The sequence below is a fragment of the Ochotona curzoniae genome, unplaced genomic scaffold, assembly GCF_017591425.1.
Source record: "Ochotona curzoniae isolate NIBS_2020 unplaced genomic scaffold, NIBS_Ocur_1.0 contig_3622, whole genome shotgun sequence".
Taxonomy (NCBI): Eukaryota; Metazoa; Chordata; class Mammalia; order Lagomorpha; family Ochotonidae; genus Ochotona; species Ochotona curzoniae.
In genome coordinates, this window is record NW_024465926.1 from 20,619,115 (window position 1) to 20,643,738 (window position 24,624).

The 24,624-nt window shown below is 53.3% G+C and overlaps 2 protein-coding genes and 1 pseudogene across 2 annotated transcripts; 1 reads left to right on the forward strand and 2 right to left on the reverse strand.

Annotated features, from left to right (window-relative positions):
* Positions 1-546: 546 nt before the first annotated feature.
* Positions 547-11,056, reverse strand: CX3CL1 (C-X3-C motif chemokine ligand 1). Its single transcript, XM_040982182.1, has 3 exons — positions 10,987-11,056; positions 3,427-3,553; positions 547-1,534 (listed from the first exon to the last, which is right to left on the reverse strand). Exons 1-3 carry the CDS (start codon positions 11,054-11,056, stop codon positions 547-549), a joined length of 1,185 nt encoding a protein of 394 aa, XP_040838116.1.
* LOC121158134 lies at positions 8,433-8,533 on the forward strand (annotated as a pseudogene).
* A 6,068-nt stretch (positions 11,057-17,124) lies between the features above and the next one.
* Positions 17,125-21,047, reverse strand: CCL22 (C-C motif chemokine ligand 22). The gene is made up of 3 exons (XM_040982112.1): positions 20,975-21,047; positions 19,878-20,001; positions 17,125-17,209 (listed from the first exon to the last, which is right to left on the reverse strand). Exons 1-3 carry the CDS (start codon positions 21,045-21,047, stop codon positions 17,125-17,127), a joined length of 282 nt encoding a protein of 93 aa, XP_040838046.1.
* Positions 21,048-24,624: the final 3,577 nt, after the last annotated feature.

Below are 24,624 nucleotides of genomic sequence, written 5' to 3' on the forward strand. Positions count from 1 at the left end.
GGTCCCCAGGTGGGGCTCTGGGGACATAGCACCGCGGTGGCCCTGAGGGGGGCGGGGGGGAAGGGCAGGGATGCATGTAGCAGGACCAGGAGACACGATGGAGTGGGAGGGAGCAGGCAAGAGGGCCTGGCCGCGGCTCACCTGGGAGATGCAGGACCTTGACAGTCCTGGCGAGTCCTGGGGAGTCCCTGGCCAGAGGGGGCTTGGTGCACAATAAATAACCATTCGATGGGGTTGGGGCAGAGGCTGTGTCAGAAGGAACCTCAAACCAGCCAGCAGCAGAGGAGAGCTTCCAGATTTCAGGGTGGGGTGGGGTAAGAGGTTGTCCTTACTTTCCTCAAGAGGTCAAGAACGGCCAAGGGCAGCCCTGGGATTGGAGCAATTTACATGGGGAGGACCAGCCTCCTCTGTGAGTCTGTGGATGATCCCAGCCTAGGCCTGGCTGTATGGGAGGTGGGGGAGGAGGGGTAGGAACCTGGGAGGTGGGGGGGGGGGCAGCTCATGGATGGAATAAGAGGGTGTGGGCAGGCAGGTGGCAGCAGCGGCTCACACGGGCACCAGGACATAGGAGTTGGTGCCACAGCTCCGGGGCACATAGCGCAGGCCTTCCACCATCTCTCCTGCCATCTTGCGGGGACAGCCCTGGAGGCTCTGATAGGCGAACATGGCCACACCCAGGCAGAAGAGGAGGCCAAGGAAGGCTAGCAGCCCAACCGCCTGCCTTCGGGTGGCCTCCTGGGTGTCAGGGACGGGAGTGATGCGGACGCCCAGCCTCTGGGGCTCCACAGTGGCATGGATGGGCTCCTCGGCCTTGGGGACCCAGCTGCCTGAGGCCACAGGCTCCCTGCTAGGGGTCCCTGCCGAGGACACATAGCCCACACTGCCAGGTCCCCAGTCCTGGAAGGTATCTGTGTCAGCGACCATGGGAACTGTCTCTTGGACACCCTGAAAGTTCTCTGGCCCAGAGCTCTGTGTGGTGACCTCCAGGGAATGACTTTCAGGTCCAAAGTTCTTCTCTGGGGTGGGGTGTGAGGTGGTTGGGATCTGAGTGAAGGATTTATCAGTGGATGGCATCTTGATGGAGGGGGCCTCAGTGGCCTCAGGTTGGAAAGCAGTAGAATGCGGCCAAGGGACAGCAGCAGAGGAGGCAGTGGCTGTATTGACAAACTCAGGGCTTTCAGACTCTGCTGGAAGCTCTGTGGTTCCTGAGGAGCCAGGCACTGCAGTGGGCAGTGCTGGGGAGGTGCCCACAGCCGTCTGTGCCTCCTGGGTAGAAGGAGGCAGCTCAGGGCTCCCTCCATGCCCTGTGGCTCTGGGCTCTGAGACCGCAGCTGATTCGGGTATCCCACTGGGTGCTGCTGTGATCCCCGCCTTCCCCAGGCCCATGTTTGGCTTCTTAGCGCCGATCTGCTTCTCGAATGTGCCGCTGTGTAGGGTCTGAGCAGTGGCCTGGCGGTCGAGTTCTTTCATCACATCCTGGACCCACTGTTCCTCAGGGTCAGCACAGAAGGTCCTGTTTTTCTTCGTTTTCAAGCTGTAAGGAAGACAGGAACTCCATGACTTCTCCAAACACCAGGAACCCAGGCCAGTGTGGTGGGGTGGGTCAGCGGAGGCAGGCCTGTGCACCTGCTCTGCTGACTGCGGATCCTGCGCCCGCTCCCTTCTGGGGCACCTGGAGCAGCTCTGAGTTTTCAGGACCTGGGGCCTCACCTGAGAGCTAGGGGCAGGGAAGCATGCCAGCTTTGGGGGGGTGTGTCTCAGGAAGAGGGACTTCTTATTTGAAACTGGAAAGTCCCCGGAAACAGGGACACATGAGTAGCCTTACTTCAGTGTTACAGTGCCAAGGTAAATTAGCTAAAAAGCTTCGTTCAAAATAGGAGAGAGGAAGAGCTAAAAATAATCATGGTGTTAACTAGCACTTGAGAGTACCTCAAAACTGTCCATAGGAAACAAAGTCCATAGGAAACCGGAATGAAAGGTTTATGGGGGCTCAAAAGATTGTCCAAATCCATACATACTTTTTTCATAGCATGTGTTTCTGGGAAACTTCTGAAAATCTGTGCATAGTTACCATTGAGGCAGGGGGTAACTTTGTTACCAACATGGCTGGGAGCCTCCTGAGCAGCAGGCATGCGACAGGTGAACTCCACAGTGGGAAGGTCTGGATGTCCCCAAATCCTAACTCCTCCCTCCATTTCATGACCACTGCTGCCCTCTGGCTCCTCCTGAAAGGGCAACCTGTAAGGTCCCAGCCCTGTAGAGGATGGCCCTGTTACAACCCCAAGTGTCTTTCCAATATGGAGCCCTCTGCACCTTCTCTCACCAAGCCCCAAAGCTGGTTAGTTCCCACAGCAAGAGTCTGAGCTGAGGGGCCCTTGTTCCACACCACACCAAGGCCTGTCTTTGGCATTCTGTTGCTGTCTGGCCCTCTCAGCTACCCTATAAGGTGGCAACTGCCCCCACTACTGTGTGGGGTGGCACACCAGGCTTCAGGGGGCAGAGTGAATGCTGTGCATATCCCTGCTCTGGAAAGCCAGCATGTGCAGGGAGTGCAACCCTGTGAGGCTGCCCACTTCTGCTTCTGTTTCCCAAGAAAGCAGAGGCCAGTGGTATCCAGGGGAAAGCAAGGCCTACTGGTAGGGCAGGTGAGCAGAGAGGTCAGGGAGGGGCACACTGGCACATTTTACCCCTTGCAGAAACCGTGAGGTGGTGGGATAGGGGAGACTGCAGGGCCACTGGCCATTTCCTGCTGAGTGCCCCTAAATCAGCTTTGCAGAAAAGCTTCAGGGCCGGAGGCTCCAGTAGCAGCAAGTAACCGGGATGGGCAGGGCAGGGCCAGGGGAGTTGGAGGGGTCCCAATAACCAATAGAAAATGACCCAACCCCATCCCTGCCCACAGTCTGGAGTGAGTGCTGTCTCCTTCTCTGCCATTGGTCCAGTGAAGAGAGTGCCCCCTGTTGCTCACAGGAGCTCTGTTCAGCACCATGCCCCTAAGGAACATGATCTTTCATCGTCTGAGCTGTGTGATGGTCAAGGAAACCAGGGCACCCAGCCTGAAAGAGGTGAAGCTGGGACGTGCATGAGATCTGTGGGATTCTGGACCACTCTGTCCCAACACTTGGGTCCAGGATCAATGTGAGAGTGCTTCAGCCTGGTAGGAATTGTCCCTTACTGTGGTTGCTGCAGGCCATAAGCCAAGGTGGCCACCTCACAGCCACCCTGGCCATTCGGGAAGCCACTTGCCATCCTAAGCCCTATGATACCGCTAGTAACATCAGCAACTGGACTGCAAGTTGGGAGCAAGGGGCAAAGCTAGCTCAGGCCTTTGGCTGGGAGCCCAGGTGGGCTGGGCAGGTGTATATGCAGACTGGAAAAGGCCCTGGGCTGTGCTGAGCCTGAGTTCAGGGTCACAGAGGCCGTACTCACATGATGGCATGTTTTTCACAGGACTTCTCATTAAGCTTGTAGCCAGCAAGATGGCTCAAGGGAATCCTCTGGGTCATCTTGCTGTCTCTGCACTCATGGCTGCATTTTTTCATACCGGAGTGCTGACCTGTGACCAAAGAGATCCCTGATCAACATTTGGCCTCCCTCTCCCAATGCACCCAAGCAGGGACCTGTGTCCTGCACACCCTGGCTTTAAGGATCTGGATTCAGTCTCCCCCTTCTCCAAAATCCCCTGGGTGCCTCAGTTTCCCCACCTATAAAACAGGGGAAAAAAGGGTCGACCTCAGGATGTTATTCATGAAAATGAATTCTTTTTGCAGTACTTTCTGTCTGGCACACACGGAGTATTGCATTTTGGAAGTTAAGTTGTGCTTGGTCCATGATTCAGCAAGAGAATGAGACTGACACTGGGGAACTCTGCCCAGGACCCCAGCTCCCAGACCCTCCCAGTCTACAGTCTCACCCTTCCTCCATCCTGCATTCACCCCAGTTAAGTCACCTATCACCCCCTAATATGGATACACCCCATTCCTCCTAAATGCTCAGGGATTTCTATGACCTCCGAGATACATCCAGACCTCTGCCCTACACAGCTCCCATGCCCAGCCTGTGACAGGCGTGCCTGTACACACACACACACACACATATCCACAACTAAACTATAAGGGCCTGAATATTCGTCCCACACAGAACTATATAAACATGTATGCGGCCATGCAGCTGGGTCCCCAGATAGGAAACCTACACACATGACTGCTTTCTGAGGAAGATGGGGGCAGCTGGACAGCCACTGCAGCAAGCTTCTATGTTCTGCCTGAGAGCAGAGGGTGCCTTCATGGCTACCTGCTGGAGTAATTAGGAGGAACAGAGATGGCGGGCATGCAGGTGGCTGGGGACCAAGCACAGTTGGAGAGAAACCCCAGGGCAGGACGGAGCAACCCGGCTCGAGCTTTCAGTATAAGCACTTGAGGTGGTTTGCATTGCGTGTCTGCCTTCCCCCTCTCCCTAAATTTCCAGATTCTTTTCTGCTTGAGGTAAGCTCAAGGCATGGTGAGTTCAAAAATGAGGAAGAGCTCAAGTTTCAGATCTAGGTCAAGGTCATGTGCAGAAGCAGCAAGATCCTACAGAGTCCAGAAACCAAGCTGACTAACTATAGCTAGCATTTCAGGGCCTGCAAGGTCCCAGCTGATAGCTGGGCTCCACCGACATACACACAAGGACCTGTGTGTCGATGTGCCAGCAAGCTCTACTTCCCACTCCATACATGTGGACATGCCAGCATGATTCACTTCTCATTACATGCATGTGAACATGCCAGCAAGCTCCACTTCCCACTCCATACATGTGGATGTGCTGGCATGCTCCACTTTCCAACCTCCCCTGACCCCTCCCCACCCCACCTCCGACTTCTCCACTCCATCACTTGTAACTTTGGCCCACCCCCTGTGGGCTGAGTAGGTTAGGGCTGCAGGCCTGGGCTGGACAATTTGGGCTCCTGGGGCTTCCCTCCATCTGGGGGAAGCAGGATATGAAAGTCCCCACCAGACAGTTTGCCCTCCTTCCTCCCCAGGGGGACCTCGCCATGACTCAGCAGCTGCTTCCCCGGACCTGCGTAGGAGCAGGTGGCTTCCTGGGGAAGCCCCAGAAACGTGGTGCCCCCAGAAACGTGATGCTCCTGAGATAGGAGGAGGCACAGGGCGCTGCACAGAGAGGGAGGGGAAGGCTGTAAGAGCCACAACAAGGACTCCGGGGCCCCAAGTCCCTGCCTCTGCCATGGGGCTGGTTGGTGGCCAGGCTTAAGTTCTGGGTCCTGTCCAGAGGGCTATGTAGCTAACCCAGGAGAGGCCTTTCCCATCTCACAGCTGCCGTTTTCCTTCCTGTAAATGGGAGATATTGCCTCCCGCCAGCCAGTCATCTGTTATCTGCTGCCAGTGCCAAGAGAACGGGGAACTCATCTTTCTTGGTGTCACAGTGTTTACCAGCGTCAAACCAAGGTGGTCACGCCATCAATGTCCACAGAAAGACATAAAGTTTGCAGTTCTCAGTGCTCCTGTGGGCACACAATCACTTACTTGCCCATCCATCCACTTCTCCCACCTGTTCACCTGTCTATCCTCCACACCCCTTCATCTCACTCACCCACTCACCCCTCCATTTCCTGGTCACTTGTTTGCATTCCTTCTGGTTATATGCAAGGACCACAGGCTCTCTTGTCCATAACCTTGAACTCTCCTCCCACAGGTATTGGTGTTGACTTCTTAAGAGCACCCCTATTCTAAACCTACAGGTCATCAGATTCATACATTCAACCAACAAAGGCTGGGCCCACTCCTCCCCAGGCTCTATGCTGGGGAGTAGGGTGACCAAGGCTAGGCTGTGCCCTCACAGGGCTCCCAGCCTAAAAACATGCATAAAGCAGCAGAGGTTTTCTTTTTTGGTTGAGCATATGCTTTGTGTTGGACCCCATGTCACCTGCTTGCATTAACTGCCAGCATCTAGGGCAGACAGGCAGGCATTTAGTGTGGCATTTGGATACGGGTACGTTATCACTGCTGACATTTGAGTCCTGGTTCTGCTTCCAGGTCCAGTTTCCAGCTAATGTGCACCCTGGGTGGCAGCAGGGGATGGCTCAAACAGATCCCTGTCACCCAGTCAAGAGACCCAAGTTGGGCTCCTGGCTTCTGATTTTGGCCTGGCTCTACCCTGGCTGATGGAAGGTTTGGGAATGAACCAATGAATGAGAAATCTGTCTCTCCATTTCTATCTCTCTGCTTTTCAAATAAATCAATAAAAACACAAAAACTATTTCTTACTATCCATTCAAAGAGAATGCTTGGTACCCCCATTTTGTAGGCACAAAAGCCAGGCATCAGAGAGGCTAAATCATTGCTTCAAGCCCACAAAGTTACTTCGTGTGTAGCTAGTTTTTTTCTGGCTCTTAGACCTCCACTGTTTAAGCTACTAAACTGAGTTAAAATTCTACATTCCAGGACATGTCTGGAGCATATTGGCATGTCCACACATATGTACTGGGAAGTGAAGCATGCTGGCATGTCCACACATATGTCTTTGTTGTGCATGTCGGTGCAGCTCTCAGCATAAAGCCTGGAGCCAGGGCAGATGGCAGTGAAGCTACCACCTGTATATCCCATAGGGTATCCCATAGAGTCTCTAGTTCAAATCCTGGCTGCTGTACTTTCCATGAAGCTCCCTGCTAATGCACCTGGAGATGGCCCAAGTGCCTGGCTTCCTTCATCCATGTGGGAAATCAGGATGGAGTTCTAGGTTTCTGGCTTTAGTGTGGCCCAGCCTAGGACATTAGGGAGTGAACCAGCAGATGAAGATACCTCTTTCTCTCTCTCTCTCTCCATTTCTCCTTCTATTTCAGTAATTTGGCCTTTCAAATAAATAAATCTTTTTATAAAACTTAAGTCTGAAGCAGATCTAACCAACACAGATCTTTTGGACCAAAGAACTGTCCTGTGCTGTCTTTAGGCACCCCCTTTGGTTTTGCCAACTCAGATGCCAGCAACCATCACCAAAGCAAAAACGTGGAGTCACTTGTGACAATCAGAACTGTGCACAGCTGAGGGCTTCTGCTGGGGCCACTGTCCTGGCAGCCCTCCTATCCTCACAGCTATGCTCCACCCCATCCCTACCACCCCGGGCAAAAGCAAACACCTGTAGGAGTACTTTGCTTCGAGGTCCTCTGAAGCCGGCATGTTTGGGTCATGGATGAACCTGCCTTTCCCGGAGGAGATAGGGAACACTCTCAAGACACCCTCGGAGGAGGCACCACTGCGTTCTCACTCTCCTCAAACAAACTTCAGATCTCTGTCTTGCTCTTTTGATTATGAACTATTTCTTCCTGTCTGTAGTCCTGGGAACACCCGTGTTCCCACACTAGCTGGCTCTGCCCAAGGGCCTGATCGCACGCAATATCTTATTTGTACATGATTCAAAAACCCACATGTTTTCCAGCTGTTCGCTTCCACTCCACAAGCCGATCACTCGGGGTGCTCTGCCTCCTCCAACTTTGTCCTGTGTACTCTGAGCCTCACTCCTTGCCACCTGGTACATCCCATATAACTGCTCCCTGACTCCTAGCCGCCCACCCCTCCCTTCACAACCCCCATCGCTCCCTTGCAGACTTTTTCAGAGGCCCACCCTGCTTGTCACCTGCCACCAGTCAGAAGTGGCTTTGGCAGCAGTAACTTTAGCTCCCAGGCTGTCCTCTACCAAGGTGACAGCTTGGGCAGATGGAGGCACAGTGGACCCCATGCTTACCCTGGCTGGGTCTGCCTCCCTTTCTATCACAGAAAACCAAGACACTGAGGAAATCTCTGCCACGCTCCGTGCATGTTTGGGAGCAGGACACCCGCTCACCCTGACAAGGCTGGGCTCGTGCAAGCTTGAGGCAGTTCCACAGAGGGCAGAGATGATTGGGCGTGATGGTGGCAGAGGTGGTGGGACAAGAGGGCCTGGCTGGTGTATGAAACCAGGGCACAGAAACAACCCGCGGAGGCGTACTAGAATGCATGGAGTGGGGCCAAGCCAGGATTCATCTCGCAGATGTATAGCATATCATGGAGATATTGGTGAACCCCAGGTGTGCCTCTTGGGGTTGGAGTTTCAGAGCAAGAAAGGGTGTGGGGAGTAGCCCTCAGAGTTGCCAGGGAGGGGACCTGATGGACAGGGTGGGTGGGGAAATACAAAGATCCAGACAAGGAAGGGGTGTGCTTAGCCAGGCCTCAAAACCAGACAGGAAACAGAAGAAGAGGGATCCTATCTATGGTCTGTGGGCCGGAAGCTGAGAGCTGAAGCACATTTGCTATGACTCCACCTGTCAAAGGGTTTGGAAACCGGGAAAGCCAGATCCTGGATTGGGTGTCCCAGGTGGAAGGGAGCAGGGAGCACTGTGGGGTGACTTTAAGCCAGGTCATCTGTGTGCTGTTTTTTATGGTCCCATAAAATGAGCTGATTATGTTCACTTTGGCAGCACATATACTAAAATTGGAACAATATAGAGAAAAAGAGCATGGCCCCTGTGCAAGAATGACAAGTAAACAAATAAATAAAAATAAATAAAATGGGTTGATTATGTTATGGGTTGATTAAGTTGACTTTTTACAAATATAATGAAAAATAACATCTCCAGAAATTGCCTTAGGTCCCTGGAGAGTGAAAGGTGGGTGCTAAAACCACCCCTGAGGCATGAGGACTACTGCCCCGGGCTCCGTCTCAGGGCCCCTCCAATCTCTGCACAGGGAGGCTGGCCCCACCCTCTCTAAATGCCAGCATCTCCCTGTCCCTCTCTCCCTCTCATATTTTTTTAGGGGGAAAAATGTTTAATACTTATTTGGAAGACAGAGAGAGAAGTTGTCACTCACTGGTTCGTCCTCCCAAAGCCCACAAGACCACACCAAGGCTGGACTCAGGTCCTCCAACTGGGTTTCCTCCATGGCAGGGAGGGACCCAAGTCCTTGAGCTATATCACCTGCTGCCTCCCAGGAGGCCCATTAGCAGGAAGCCAGAATCAAGCAGAGCTGTCGCTCGACGTCAGGCACCTGCTCCTCGGCTCTCTGTTTTCTCTCATTCCTGTGCCTTTCCTCTTCCAACCCCTCTCTGGTTCACTGCACCCATTGCTGTCTCCCGCAGCTCAGCTCCGGTTCCACTAGGGCTGGTCTGGCCCCAGCTCTTGGAGCCCAGCTTGGCATGCCTTAGGTGTTCCAGTACATGCCTGGAAGATAGAAGGACTTTGAATTTAAATTTGGTGAGGCCTGGATCTGACATTCTGAATCTGTCCTCCCCTGCCTTCCCCAGTCACCCCCCACTGCCAAGCAGGGGGCCGACTCCAGCCACTTAAAACAGAAATTTTTCTCTCTTGTCGGGACTTGAGTGGGTGTGCATGCGTCAGTGCTGGGCTGTGACTTGCATCTGCAGGTTTTGTTACATAAAGCACGGGAGCCTTCGCCCCGCCCAGCAGCCCCACAGACCTACATGTGGGAATGACGCACAGCTCTCAGCAACCGTGAAGCCCCCCAACCTGCCTCCCGCAGGACTTCCGTAGGAGGCTCCAGGGGAGCAGGGTCCCCTTAAAGCCTAATGAGAAGAAACTGAGGCACAGAAATGATGCCCAGTGCCTCCTGGTAATGTCAACAAACAACACCAGGACCTGGGTCCTGAAGCCCTAGGCTGCTAATCAGGACACCCTGGCACCCCCAGCCTGGGGCACCCTTCCTGCCTAGTATAGGAGCCTCCCACACCCTCCTCCTGCCTCTTCCAAAATACCCTGGGAGACCGTGGAATGCTGCGTGCATGTGCACACACCACACACACAAACACATATATGTATACATGGGAATACATAGGCACACACACATACACACACACACTCCTAGAGAAGCAACAGCTATATTTAAATGTGCAGCATCCGGGACCAAGACCCTGCTCAGAAGCACATTGCAGGGCTGTGGCAAAGCAACCCCCACCTGACACCCCCCTCCTCCGTCTTCCAAGGCTCACTATCCCCAAATGCCCCAAACCTCATGGCCCAAACCTCCAAAGAAGGAAGCCTGAAGCCATTGGTCCCCTACCCCTACCTCCCCACTCACTCCCCTTTCTGCTCCCTGCCCCCTGTTGAGACTGGGCCATGGAAATGCTCCCGCAGCTGGGGTCTGCTCATGTGCTCCCAGCCTCTCTGTGTGCCCTGGGCTGAGTTTCACCTTTTCTGAGCATCAGTCTCAGGGAGGATGAGGCTGACTCCAGCAGTTCACAGAGACTGTGTGACCCCTGGAGGTGGTCAGCATGAGTGTGTGCCCCTTGCTGCAGCCCATCCAGTGGGTCTTCCCTCTCCTGCCTTATGCTGGCTGGTGCTCCCTGAGGTCAGCAGCTAAACCTCTTTGGGCTTCTGACTTCCCCAGAGTAGGTGGGACAGATGGACAGACCTTGCCCTACAGGTCCTGGGATCTACCTGCGAATGACTGAACAGGAGAAAGGCAGTGTGTGATGGGACACTCAGGCACTGTGACCACAGACCCACACAGCACCCCCATACCCCACCCAAGAGCTGCAATGACCTTGACCTTCACTGGTCTTGGGCCCTTTACTCCGGAGGGCTTCACCATCAGGCCAGAGAAAGTACCAGCGCGAACCTGGAACAAGGCCAAGGCTGCAGGTTACACATTAACCCTGGGTGGGTAAGGTAGGGAGCCCCAGCCCATGACCAGCTGGGTCCTCCTTCCCTTCCACCCCTCCACTTGTCATTCTCCCCCTCAGCATCCATCATCCTGGCATACCCACTCTTGGTACCGTGTACACCCCACAGCCCCTCTGCTTGCTGCCTGCACCCTGCACACAGCAAGGGCAGTCCCCTGAGACTATTCCCGCCTCTAGGACAAGGAAGGGTCCAGGCTTCCTCTTTCACAGGGATTTGTGCCTTCGCCAGGCGGGGTATTGGGGTGCTGGGGGGCAGAAGGGGCTGGGGCTCCCCTCCTCCAGTCCCCTAAGCTCTGCTGCTCCAATCCCGGCCACACTCACCAGCCACTAGGATCATGAGATGGTAGAACGCAGCCAGCCACAGCAGCCACGGGCCAGCGATGAGAGCCATGGCGGAGTGAGTCTTAGGTTGGGGCCACGCGTCTGCCCCTCTGTCCAAAGCGACTCAGAACTGCCCCCTCTCCCGCTTGTCCGCCGCCGCTGCCACCGTCGCTTTTTATAACGGGGCTGCGCTGCTGCCTCCGCCTCCAACCCCCGTAGGCAGGCGGCAGGGAGGGGGCCGGAAGGGAGCCAGTGAACGAGCGCAGATTCCTCCCTGGATGTTGCCAGGGAACCGACCTGACTCCGCCGCCGCTGCCGCCGCCGCAGCAGGAGGAGGGCCTGCCGCAGGGGTCCTGGGCCCGGAGCTCTCTGGCCTGCAGTCGTCCTGGGAAGACGATCTAGGGTACAAAGGGCCTGGTACACACCCGTTGCACAAGCCACCTCCCTGCCAGAGCTGATCCACTCCCTAGGGTAGGGCCAGGTGTCCCAGCTCCCGAATGGCCAGTAGACAGACGGCCTGGCACCTCCCAGCAGTGCGGCCTCCCACCTCCCAGTTCTTTTTTGGTCTGGGAGGAATTGTTGGATCCAAACCCTTGACATGAGCTCCTCCTGGGAGACCTTGTTCCTGAATGCAGCCCTCGCACCCTGGAGCAGCCTGGAGAACAAGGGGGACTCAGTGATCCCACCCATCTGTCAGACAGAAACAAGAGGCTTTGGGGGTAGGGAGGACTCTTCTTCCCACTGGCACAAAGAGGGCAAGACACAGCAGGAGTTGGACCACTGAGGACACAGGAGAAGCCTGCCCCCAGCCCCTGCCGCTCCTGCACTACCCCCACCTCCACAGTGTGGGAATCACATGGCTGCCATGCCAACCATCCCCAGTAATGATGATGTACCTCTTTGACGCCCCCTCTTAAATTGTAAGTGGAACTGTTTGAGCCTCAATTTGCCAAAGGAAGGAATTGGGGAGGGTCCTGAGCTCTGACCTTGAAGGCCTGCACCTTTTGGGCCAGGCAGACTTCCCCTTTCCCTGGCCCAGACAAATACAGGCTGGGGGCTGGTGTCAGGAGCACAGTCGGTTCTGAAGGCAGTGGCCACAGTTCCCCAGACTCCAGTGAAAGAGCCAGGAACTGGCTGCACTGGGTTAGGTGTCACTGGGCAGCCAGCCAACAGGAAAACCCGTTCATGTGCCCATGTCCCGGACTATAGAGCTAGCTGTACCAGGTGGGGCTGGGCAAAGAAGCCACCTAGTTCTCAAGGCCAGGGAAACTGTGGCTCTTCAGTTACCTGCCCCCCCTGCTCCAAGAACAGGTGGGCCACCTGAGGTGTGGACATGCCTGTGAGAGGAGGAGCAGCTGGGCATGGGCCAGCGGCTCCCTTCCTCCTAAAGTGTGCAGCTGCAAAGGCAGGAGTTTTCCTATCTCCATTGTCCTGCATTGTGTTTTAGAACTGGGGAAACTGAGGTTCAGAGAGAACCCCAGAAGTCCAGGGCTTTCTCTGCCCTGCTTGTGTAAGAGCAGAAGAGGGAGAAGGAACACGACGAGGGAGAGGAAGAAGAGAGGATGAAGAGAACAAGAAGGGAAGTTGCAGATGGGAGAGTCTGGAGAGGGGAAAGGAAGAGAAGAGGAGGAGGCAGAACTGGGAAGCCTCACCCTTCGGGAAGGGCCAGCAGGTGGAAGTAGAGACCCCTTTCCAACCCAGACAGCACCTGCAAGAAGTGTTGAGGGTTTGGGGGTGAGGCAGCGCCGGAGCTCTGGCACAACTTTTGTGGGATCCGTGGCAGCTTCTCTCCACCTCTCTGAGATTTCGCTTCCTCCTTGGCAAAGTGAGGATAGGAATACGTGCTCGCACTTGCCCTGTTGCACGTGCTGTCCCCACGGTACTCACGGCACTCACGTCCATGGTGCAAAAAATCCCAGAAGCCAACACCCTCTTACACTCTTGTGTGTAGGGACACCAAGCCACGCCCAAGTTCTGAAACTGTCAGCAGCCAGGAGCCTGGATTTATTCTCCTGCCTTCCTTCCCTCACTACCTCCTTTTATTCCTTCCATTCTCTTTTTCCCTTTTTCTTTTCTTTTTGAAACCAGGATCCAGTGTAGACTCAGGCGTCCCGCATGGTTTTTGTTTCACTTCTCCAAAGACTCTCTGTATGTGTTTTGATGACACTGGCTTTTTGAAGCATCAACACCATTTTCTTGTGGTGCAGCATGTTTTACTCCCACTTGTGACGCCAGCATTCCATGCAGGGGCACTCACTCCCATCCAGCTCCCTGCTAATACACCTGGGAAGGCAGCAGATGGCACAAGTATAAGGTTCTCTGCCACCCATGTGGGAGACCCAAAAGAAATTTCAGGCACCTGGTTTCTGGGGTCAAATTGGAAGTGAACTAGCAGATGGAAAACCTCTTTTTCTGTCTCTCTCTGTCACTCTGCCTTTCAAATATTTTTTTTTTTTTCAGAAGATCATCATCTTATACTCTTCGATGTTCTTGTTTTTAATTTATCTTATTTCCTTGAGATGTCATCTAATTTATTTCTCTTCCCTGACCTATTTCCGGTAAAACAGGAAGGCTTGATCAGAATCAGATTGGTTAGTCTTGGCAAGAATCTGTTCTGAATCACACTGCACTTGGAGTGTGTGTGGCTAGGCTCTGCTTAGACTACGACCTTTCAGGATGCATGAAGTGCTGGTGATGGCCGCTGTGTTGCTCTCTTTGGCACCCTGCATGTGCATGCTGCATGTGCACACTGCATTCCAGGTATTGGGGCAAGTCCCACCAAGGCAGAAAGTACGCAACCTCTCTGGTCCCTGGGGACTGGCTAGGGCTGGGGAGCAAGGATGGAGTGGCAGTGATGCCACTGCTGGCCCAGGAGCAAAGGGGTTGGAGGATCAGGGAGGAAATTGTTCATATGACATAGGAGATACTCTCCCAGCCCCAGAAACAGAACACACACACACACACACACACACACACACACACACACACACACACACACACACAGAGCTGTGGAGAGGAGGTTGGGGAGGCTGGGACACTCCCCTGAGGTCCCAGGATGGTGTGTAGGGACGGGGCAAGCTGTGAGGCAGCCCTATGACCGTTCTTGTGGCCCTGGAGGAAGCCCTCAACTAATTTGGTCCCTGCCTTGCCTATTCCACTTCTCCGGCCAATGGGGAGGACTACTCATGCAACTTCAGCATTTTGTTTGTTCCACATTTGGCCAAACTCCCCCTTTTTTTTAAAATTGTGGGTTTTTTTTTTAAAAAAAAAAGCCTACATTACACATCACTTCTCAGCCTTTTGGCTAAGATCAAGTGTAAAAATCTATATAACACAAAAGTTACTGCTTCAGCCAGTTTAGGTGTGCAGCTTGGCAGCACTGGCTCATTCACGCTGCTTTGCGTGATGCTCCCCATTGTCCATCGGCACAACTTGTTCACCTTGCAAGATCAGAACTCTTTACCCGTTCAACAGTGACTTCCTTCTCCCCTCTGCTCCATCCCTGACAGCCAGCACTCTACCTTTTATCTCTCTGATTTTTGTAATTAAAAAAGGGGGCCCAGCATGGTAGCCTAACAGCTGAAAGTCCTCTCTTTGCAAGCACCAGGACCCCATATGGGAGCCGGTTCGTGTCCTGGCAGCCCTGCTTCCCATCCAGCTCCCTGTTTGTGGCTTGGGAAAGCAGTCAAGGATGGCCCAAGGCTTTTGGACCCTGCACCTGTGTGTGAGACCCAGAAGAAACTCCTGGCTCCTGGCTTTGGATTGGCTCAGCTCTGGCCATTGTAGCCACTTGGAGAGTGAATCAGCAGACAGAAGACCTTCCTCCATGTCTCTCCTCCTCTCTGTTTATCTCACTTTCCAGTAAAAGTAAATAAATCTTAAAAATAAAAGCATTCAAGTGTCAGCATTATGATGCAACAAGTTAAGCTACCACATGCAATGCCAGTATTTCATGACGAAGCACCAGTTGAGTCTTACCTGCTCTACTTCTGATCCAGTTCCCTGCTGATGCTGGGAAGGCAGTGGAAGATGGCTAAATTGCTTGGGCCCCTGCCGCTCTTATGGGAGATGAGGACAGAGTTCTAGGCCCCTGACTTAGGCCTGAATCAGCCCTACCTACTTAGGTCATTTAGGAGATTGAACCAGAGGGTTAAATCAATCTCTTTCCCCTTGACTACCCCAGTTCACTCTTCCTGTCAAATCTATAAATAAATTTAAAAACTTAGAAATTGAAAAAAATAAGTTTTTAAATAGAAAAGCATCATGGGAAAAACACATCTTCTAATTCCATTCTTCTAAGATCCTCTGAAGGGTTGGGATGCAATGCAGGCAGGGGACCCTCGCCAGAGTTGCTGCCACGGGTGGGTGAGACTTTTAGCCTCCTAAACAGTGAACTGAATGGATCTCTTTTCTCTATAAAAGGACCCAACCTCAGGGAGTTCATTATGGAAATGAGAATAGACCAAGAGAACCCCTTAGCCCACCTCTTGGAAACAGCAAATGCCAAGGAACTTTGGGGGCCTCCGGCCTAGGGGTTAAGGTGCTCACATCCCACACTGGATGGAGCTCCTGGACTTCATCCCTGGCTCCAGCTTCCTGCAGGTGCAGACCCTGGAGGCAGCAGCAGATGGCCCAGGAGCTGGGGGTCTTTGGCTTTGGTCTTGCCACTCATGGTGCAGACCTGGGTTGAGTTCCTGGCTCCCAGCTTGCACCCCAGCACAGCCCTGACTGCTGTGGGGACTCAGGGGAGTGAGTTAGAAGATGGAGGCTCACTCTCACCGTGATTCTCACTTTCACTCTTGCTCTCATTCTCTCTCTCTGTCTTTTAAATAAGGAAATAAACAAAATAACAAATGTGAGGCAACCAAAGTAGACACGGTTGTAGAGGATTTATTTGCCAGAAGGCCTGAGAGCCAAGGACAAGGCAGAAGGGGGTGGACCCTGGGCTGTGTTCATGAGCAACGGGCAGGTCAGCATGGGTCATCTCCAGCAGGTAGCTGGCCTTGGACTCTAGAAGGCCATGCACACCCCAGCCAGCTGCCTCCGGAGCCAGGAAAGTTCCACTTGCTCCCCTCTCGTACAGTTCCTAATGTTCTCCCATTCATCCACTTGTCCTCTTAGGTATGTACCCTTTAGCAGTATACAAATACACCTATAGCTTATAATACCAATGCACAGGTAGTCATTCACACTCTAGCATGAATTGGATCACCAGCTACTTGGGGAAGGAGAAAGGGAAAGTAGAGGTCTGATCCAGGTGTTGGGGGTTAGAGGAGCACTAAAAGCTAAAGGGAAGGATAATGACAGAGATTCAACAAGTTGGGCCAGTGAGGAATGATGGAAACTCTGGACAAGCTTGGAGCATCATGACGGATCCAGCCAGTCCCTTCCTGTGACTGTGGGAACTGACAGGCAGCAGCTTCCTTGCAGGGGTGTTAGGGAAGGTTACTTTCATTGCTTCAGCTTGCACTCCCTCACTGGGTGCTGGTTCTAAACCAGACCTTGCGCTTCATGCTCTATGCTGCAGGCCAGGAAAGCAGACTAACTCATTGTAGACCTTGGGCCAACCTGTCAGGCTGGAACACAAGGTCCCAGCTCTAGGGGGTCTGGGCTGATTGAGCCCAGCAGTGTGAAACAAGAGCAGAGGGCAGGGGGAAACCTGGCAGCAGGTGGTGTGGACTAAACATTGCCTGTGAGGGGAAGGGAGTGGGGCTGGACACAGGCAGGTGACAGCAGGGTGTTCCAGGTAGCAGCAACCATGGAGAAAAGACCTGATGTAGACATGTTAGGGCTAGGCTTGGAGACCAGGGAGTTGGGCTGGGGGAGCGAGGCTGCAGGCAGGGGTGGAACCCTATGCCCAGCACCTGAAGCTCTGGCCCCAGCTTAGAGCACAGGGGAGCTATGGAGGGGTTTGGAGTAGGGGAGTGACTGGGTAGGATGGAGACCCTGCAGCTGCACTGGGGTGGAGGATGGGTCAGGGGTGAGATGGGAGTGTCAGCGAGCCTGAAGGAGAGATACAGCAACAGGGATGGGGCTGTAGAGTCATCAGCTTCCATGCGACAACAGCTGTGACAGGGCAAAGGCAGGGTTTCTAGAGCTTCCCCGGAGATGTCCAGGCCTGGATCAGAGGACCCCTTTTCATTTTTTGAGCCTCAGGAGGATCTTCTTCACCCAGGGCGCATCGGGGTCAGCACAGATCTCTAGGTGTCTGTTGGTCACCAACCTGGAAAGAGGACAGGGCGACAGCGAAGTCAAGACACCACTCCCTTTCCTCCTGAACCTAGCGGTTATGAGCCACCTTTTGTATGCATGGTCTGCTCTGATGTGTCACCTGCTCTGCGTGGGCATGCCCATTTACCAGAGTAATGCAAACGTGTGAGCCACCTACTGCATGCAGCGCACCTGTTGCAAAAGGGAGATGGGCAGCCACAGCCTTGGAAGCCTGGCCAGGCAGCATGGCCTAGCAGCTAAAGTCCTCTCCTTGAACGTGCCTGGGATCCCATATGGCGCCAACTCTAATCCCAGTAGCTCTGCTTCCCATCCAGCTCCCTGCTTGTGGCCTGGGAAAGCAGTCAAGGACAGCCCAAAGCCTTGGCACGATGCACCAGTGTGGGAGACCTGGAGGAAGTTCCTGGCTCCTGGCTCCAGATTGGCACAGCACCAGCCATTGCATTCACTTGGGGAATGAATCATCGAATGGAAGATCTTCCTCTCTATTTCTCCTCCTCTCTGTATATCTGACTTTGTAATAAAAATAAATAAATCTAGAAAGAAAGAAAGAGAAAGAAAAAGAGAAAGAAAGAAAGAAAAAGAGAAAGAAAGAAAGAAAGAAAGAAAGAAAGAAAGAAAGAAAGAAAGAAAGAAAGAAAGAAAGAAAGAAAGAAAGAAAGAAAGAAAGAAAGGAAGAAAAAGAAAGAAAGAAAGAGAAAGCCTGGCCAGCCCATGAGGTAGCAGCCCCTAGAGGCTCATGGTGTCACTGACACTGTCTTAGGAAGAAGGATGGGGTGGAGGTGCAGGCTGTGGTGTTCAGACTCACATTCTAGCTCATTTGCTAGCAAGTCACTGATCCTCTCTGAGCCTCAGTTTCCCACCTGTCACATGATAATCCCCATTTGAGTTGCACAGGATTGTGGTGAGTTCAGACAAATTCAAGCCCACAGGCAAGCACAAGGCAGGTGCCACATAATTGTGCTGAGTTGACCTGAAGTGTTTGCATTGGTGTAAATTCTTATAACAACCCTCCAAGGAAGGTCCTATGAATTTGCCCATTATATAGCTAAAGAGAATGAGGCCCAAAGAGGGTTTCCCACGTGCTAAAACTGGTGAGAGACGACTCTATTAGTGTTCGCCGGGAAGTCAGACCCTGGGGGACAGGGCCTTTGGACAATGGCCACACCCCCCTTCCATGCCTCCTGAAAGGCCTGAAGCACAAGAGGGGGCAGGCAGGAAGGAGACACTGGCCCAAGTTTGCATAGCACCAACACTGGGCCCAGCCTTGTACCATCCTTGGCAAAGGTGGACTAGGAACTGGCCGGTGGCTGGAGCTGTATCCCTGCACAGGGACTCACTCCCTGACACAAGGCCCAGGAGACACTCATTCTCCTAACCCTTGTCCTGGCTCCCACCCACAGAACTGACAAACAGAATGGCAGCAGTGCTGACTTTGACTGTGTAGGTAGTGGGACTACCCACTGTAGACCCTAAGTAAGACTAGGCCTCTTCCTAAGCCTGCATCTCCCTGTTTGTGAGCCCACATCCTTCCTAGCATCCCTTTTGGCTCCAGCCCAATGACCTGTGTGTGCTCTCTTTGGCTGAGCACTTACTGTGTGCCCAGGCCTTGAACTTTACGCCTGCTCTTTACTACCACCCCCTCAGCACCTTTTTCCTTGCCTGGGGAATGGATGCAGGAATAGCACACATTCCATGGTGCTCTTTTTAAGGTTAATGAATCCATATTTATAAGCTGCTTATGACAGCACCAGGCCCTTTGCAAGCATGCTCAGCACAATGGTTAAACTCACAAAAGCTGTGCTGATGGGAAACTGAGGCACGGAGCTTAAGGGACCAGAACCTGCATTGCCTCATGCTTCAGTCTTCTCCATCATTCACCTGCACACCTTCTGAGAGATGGAGTCACCAGTGTGGGCAAGGAGAGCAAGACCAGAGCAGATGACATGGAGCCCCAAGGAGGATCAAGAGCTCCCAAACCCGACCCCCGGACCAGCCCCAGCACTTCAGGGTGTGACTCAGAGAGGCAGGTGCAGGCATAGCCCCAGGTCAAGTGCAAGAAGCCGAGAGGCAGAGAAGAAGACTGATAGGAACAAAAGAGCCTTGGTGGAGAGGCCAGAAGATCCGGCTCTGCCCAGACACCCTTGGGCAAATCCCTCTTCTCCATGAAGCCCCTGTATCTCTATTAATAAAATCGGAGTGACGGAGCCTGTTGTGGGACTGCCCTGAGGAGCCCATGAATCCACATAGCTGGGTGTACATGTTGGCACATGTTTCAGCTCTCACCAATCAGCTCCAGGAACATGGGAAGGACCCGAAATACTTCCTGTGGGAGTGTCTGCTGAGCCCACGCACCAAGCATGTCCCATGTACTGGATCCTGTATCTTAGAGTCTGATGCTGTCCAAAATGCCAGGCCTCTGCTATTCATTCCCACCCTGGCATGTAGCAAATAGCTGTTGAGCTCATTATCTTTGTTCTAGTACATCCATGGCTGGGCTGAGCTATCACTTCCAGTCAACTTCTTCCAGCTGGCACGAGGAGGCCCAGCTGCATTTCTCCCATCACTTACTGCATGTGGATCACCACCCTAGCCCCACCCCCAGCCCTTCAGCCCTGCCACAACACACACAGTCCCTGTAGCCTCAGCGCCCCCATACTCACACCACGCCAGGCTTCCGGCAGGAGTTAGAAGTCCAATAAAAATTCCTGACCACGCGCTGATGTAGAGGCCGGCGCATATAGCCCTGGCAGCAGATGCTGTCCTCCACGTTGGCACCATAGGGACCTGGGGAGACACAGATGCTCAGCCTGGACCGCAGCCCCAGAGTGCAGGTTCCAGGGCAAGAGACACGGCTGCTCCATTTTGGTGTGCAAGGTCTGGGTCCAGAATCTTCTGGGTCTCCTCCAAAGTCCCTGTGTTAAGGGCAACTGGGGAGGCTGGCTCTTCGGGGAGGCATTGATACTATCCCTGAGCTTCTCCAGGGCACAGTGGGGTCCCAGGGTGGGTACAGTACCAGCTTTGGAAACACCCAAGCCAGTCTAGCCCTGTGGAATCCAAGGTGCGTTTTAACAAGATTTTGGGTGATTTCTGTGACCCCTACCATTCCTGCTTTGTTAGCCTCGGCTCACCGCTTCGTCACCCACTGTTGAGACTGCGGCCCAGAGTCAGGGAGCACTTTCCTGCGGTCACTCAGCAAACCCCATGGAGTTGGAATAAGGATTCAAACACAGGATAGTACCACAGCCATGGGCTGGGGTCCTGCTCACCATCAATTCTCCCCAACCCCCCGAGTGAAGCAGCACTGGCTCCACGAGGTCTGCAGCATGTGGGGCGCTCCCAGGAGACCCTCATCCATGAGGGCTGTTGCTGTACACGGCCATTGACTCCTTCTCCAGTGCTCATTCTGCTACCAGCACAGAGCACAACTGGCCACAGAGGCATGAGAAGGAGGAGGTAGGACTGGGTGGCGATGCTAAGCAAAACCAGTGAGTGGGAAGGCAGGACCAGCACTCCAAGGAAAAGCCCATCCTCTTCCCTCTTTCTCCTCTTGAGCCTGACCACAGCACATTCCAAGAGCCCTGGGATGCTCAGACCACACCTGCCAGAACCTCCCAACCCAGCTAAGGCAGAGCTTTCTTAAGTACCCATTTAGCAGATGTGTAAGTTGAGGCCTGGAGCAGTACCCCTGGCCCAAGGAGACCACAAGAGTTCAAGATAGGCCTCCTTCCTTCCAATTCCTCTCAGTCCTCAATCTTACCTGCCTCCACAGCTTGGAGTATCATGGCAAGGAGGATGAAGGCAGCCAGGAACGAGGCTTGCAGGCTTGCCATGTTCTGTACTGTGGGTCCCAGCCAGGTGTCTGCAGTGGCCTGAGATCAGAAAGGTCCAGTATTTAAGTGTGCTCCACCCACTCTCCCACCAGGCTCAGACCTCTCTTAGTCATTCGTTCCCTAGAGGCTGTGACATTCACATCACGAAAGGAGAACTCCTCACTTCCTCCCGGAGACAGCGGGGAAGCACTGGAGGGGACCCCCACCCCAGCCTGTTTCTAGGTCTCCAGAGACTGCAAAAATCCCCCTTGGGCCGGGCCTCCTGGATGCTGCACTCCTCGGGGGTCTGCTCACAACGTGGCCGTGACTTGGATCGCCCTGGTTGTCTGTTTCCCCAGCAAGGTTACCCCCATGATCCTAACTGTTTGTCTTCAAAGAGAAGATGGCGCCGCCTCATCTGGAAACCAGGGCCTGACCTGGAGCCTACAGGGCCAGCATCCCTGAACTCAATTTCATTTCAAAGGAACAGCCTGCCCCTCCCTGGGCTTCCCTGGGTTTTGGGAGAGCCCAGCAGTTTGCTTCTTCTCCTTCCCACCTCCAGCTGTCCCCGTGTCCCCACTTCCTTGAGGTCTGTCCCCTTGTCCCCATGCTACTGTTCATGCCTAGCATAGGCCACTTCCCTCAGGCTCACAGCCAGGGGTCACCTTGGCGTAGGGCAGCAGGCAGAGTCAGCTGCCCAGACTCCAGCAGCCCACCTTGACCTGGCTACAGGTGTCCCTTGGCACCCCTCCCCCGCCAACCACAGACCCAAGGTCAAGTCCACGCCCCTTGCTGTGGCCACCAAGGTCCACTTCCCAGACGTGTGCTTCCCGGGGGCCTCCCTCACATGAGGAACCCCAACATATTCCTCACGCTTCCTCAGCAAGGTCTGGGGCCCGGCCAGGCCCATGAATGTCACTTTCCACTTCTCTACCTCAGCGGCTATTTGTGCGTCAAGGACTTTCTGACATGTCAAGCCCACAGGAAGGTCAGCCCTCAGCACGTCACGGCATCTGAATGACCTTGCATGTGATGGCTCTGAGCAGTCCCTGTCAGCTCCCAGGAAGGAGAGCATCCAAACCCACCCCAGCGTCTTCTCTCTCTCAAAAAAAAAATATATATATAAATATATTTTAAAATCAGAGTTACACAGAGAGAGAGAGAGAGAGAGAGAGATATTCCACCTGCTAATTCACTCCCCAGATGGCTACAGCAGCCACAGCTTTGCCAGGCCGAAGCCAGGAGCTTGGGACTCCAACTGGGTTTCCGTGTGGGTGGCAGGGGCCTAAATTCCTGAGCAAGGAGCTGGATCTGAAGCAATGTAGTCAGGACTTGAACCAACATTTGGATATGGAGTGTTGAGATTAAAGGCAGTGGCTTAACTCACTGTGCCACATGCCACATCCCATTCTCGTTCCTCTCGTCACTCTGATCACTGCCTCCACCTACAAGGGCCCTGAGAACACACTGGATACAACCAGATACTCCAGGAATTTGTCCGTGAATCAGTCTCTCTCTCTCTCTCTCTCCCTCTTAGAAAGAAGCATACCCACAGATTTGGGGGGTGGAGGATGTGTGCTTTTGCCAGGCCACAATTCTGTCTACCACAGGGTTCAATATATGTTTGTTGAATGAATGAATTGTTAGGCAGATTGTCCTTTGCAAATGGAACCAGGAATTCTGAGTCCCAGGCCTGGCTGGCCTACCGTGTGGCTGTGTAAGCTAGAGCAGGTCTCTGCTTCCCCAAGCCTCAGTATCCTCGGATCAACTCAGCTCCAGCCGTTGTAGCCATTTGGAGGGGTGAATCAGTGGATGGATTTTCTTCTCTGTGGATCTAACTTTCAATAAAAATAAACAGATCTTTAAAAAAAAAAACTTTAAAAAATCGCACCAAAGGGACTGGCACCATACCATAACAGACTAGCTTGTGGTGTTAGCATCCCGTATAGGTACCAGTTCATGTCCCTCCTGCTCCACTCTCAATCTAGTTCGCTGCTTCTGGCCTGGGGCACACTGCAGAAAATGGTTCAAGTTTTTGGGACTCTACATCCACAAGGGAGACCCAGAAGAAATTCAAGTTCTACACTTCCCATCAGCTCAACCCTGGCTTGTGTGTGCGTGTGTGTGTGTGTGTGTGTGTGTGTGACCTTTTGGGGAGTGAATCAGTAGATGAAAAACCTCTCTATATATGCCTTCCTCTCTCTCTCTCTTTCTCTCTGTAACTCTTTCAAGTGAAATAAATAAATCCTTTTGAAAAGATTTTTTAGGGCCCGGTGCCATGGCCTAGCAGCTAAAGTCCTCTCCTTGAACGTGCCAGGATCCGAAATGGTTGCCGGTTCTAATCCCGGCAGCTCCACTTCCCATCCAGCTCCCTGCTTATGGCCTGGGAAAGCAGTCCAAAGCTTTGGGACCCTGCACCCGCATGGGATACCTGGAAAAGACTCCTGGCTCCTGGTTTCAGATCGGCTCAGCACCAGCCATTGCACTCACTTGGGGAGTGAATTATCGGATGGAAGATCTTCCTCTGTTTCTCCTCCTCTCTATATATACCTGACTTTGCAATAAAAATAAATAAATCTAAAAAATTTTTTAAATTTTTTATTGGAAAGACAGATGTACAGAGACAGGAAAAGATAGAAAGGAAAATCTTCCATTCGCTAATTTACTCCCCAAGTGGCCACAATGGCTAGAGCTGAGCTGATCCTAAGCCAGGAGCCAGGAGCTTCTTCTGGATCTCCCACACAGTGCAGGGTCCCAAAGCTTTGGGCCGTCCTCAACTAGTTTCCCAGGCCACAAGCAGGGAGCTGGATGGGAAGTGGGGCCACTTACCATCCAGATTAGAGCTGGTGCCCATATGGGATCTCAGAGCGTGCAAGGCTACAACTAGGCTACCATGCCGGACCCAAATAAATCTTTTTTTTTTTAAGTTGCATCAAAATTAATATATCTTTTAGTTCCATTTTCATAAACTTTCTGAAGCCCTCATATGCATGCATGTATGCTTATGTACATAGTGTGTGTATGTGTGTGTGTAGAGATGACTGTGTGTGCATACATATTTGTGTGTGTTTCACAGAGAGAGGAAGTGGAGAGACTGAGGCTGCAGCTAGGTGGTGGATGTGCTGGTGGCCTCTGAAACCCAGCGACATTCCTGAATTTCCAAATGTAGCAGCACTGAACACTGAGGACAAGGGCAGCGGTTTTTAAAAGGGGAGTCATGCTGTGGAATGCGAACAGGCACAGGAGCACCACGAGTGACAGAACTGGGCTGGTGGCCCTTGATCCAAATTTGGGGTTTTCTAACTGGGGCCCTTCAAGGGTGAGGCCCCTCCATGTATGGGCTCGGGAGCTTCCTCTGGAGTAAACCTAGGTCCCCAGGAACTTGACGGAGCCCCAAGCACCTCCTGCTGTCCTGGCAGCAATGCCCCATCCCCATTACCTCTCCAGGGCTGAAAGGAGGGCAAACCCTGCTTGTGGCCCAAGGTCCTCTGCCCCCCACGACTACCCTTGGTCTTTCTCAGCCTGGGGGAGAGAAGGGCAAGGCGTGCAAGCAACAGCGAGGCAGTGGCTTCCAAAGAAAGGGAAGGGGAGTTCCTGG

What these genes read in the sequence shown, in the direction of transcription:
- CX3CL1 (XM_040982182.1), bottom strand. Translation starts at nt 11,056, where the DNA reads ATGGCTCTCATCGCTGGCCCGTGGCTGCTGTGGCTGGCTGCGTTCTAC. An exon ending in TCTCATGATCCTAGTGGCTG is followed by an intron (nt 3,554 to 10,986) that starts GTGAGTGTGGCC and finishes CTTTGGTCACAG; the next exon opens with GTCAGCACTCCGGTATGAAA. An exon ending in TGTGAAAAACATGCCATCAT is followed by an intron (nt 1,535 to 3,426) that starts GTGAGTACGGCC and finishes TCTTCCTTACAG; the next exon opens with CTTGAAAACGAAGAAAAACA.
- CCL22 (XM_040982112.1), bottom strand. Translation starts at nt 21,047, where the DNA reads ATGGCAAGCCTGCAAGCCTCGTTCCTGGCTGCCTTCATCCTCCTTGCC. An exon ending in ACTCCAAGCTGTGGAGGCAG is followed by an intron (nt 20,002 to 20,974) that starts GTAAGATTGAGG and finishes GTGTCTCCCCAG; the next exon opens with GTCCCTATGGTGCCAACGTG. An exon ending in TGCCGGAAGCCTGGCGTGGT is followed by an intron (nt 17,210 to 19,877) that starts GTGAGTATGGGG and finishes TCCTCTTTCCAG; the next exon opens with GTTGGTGACCAACAGACACC.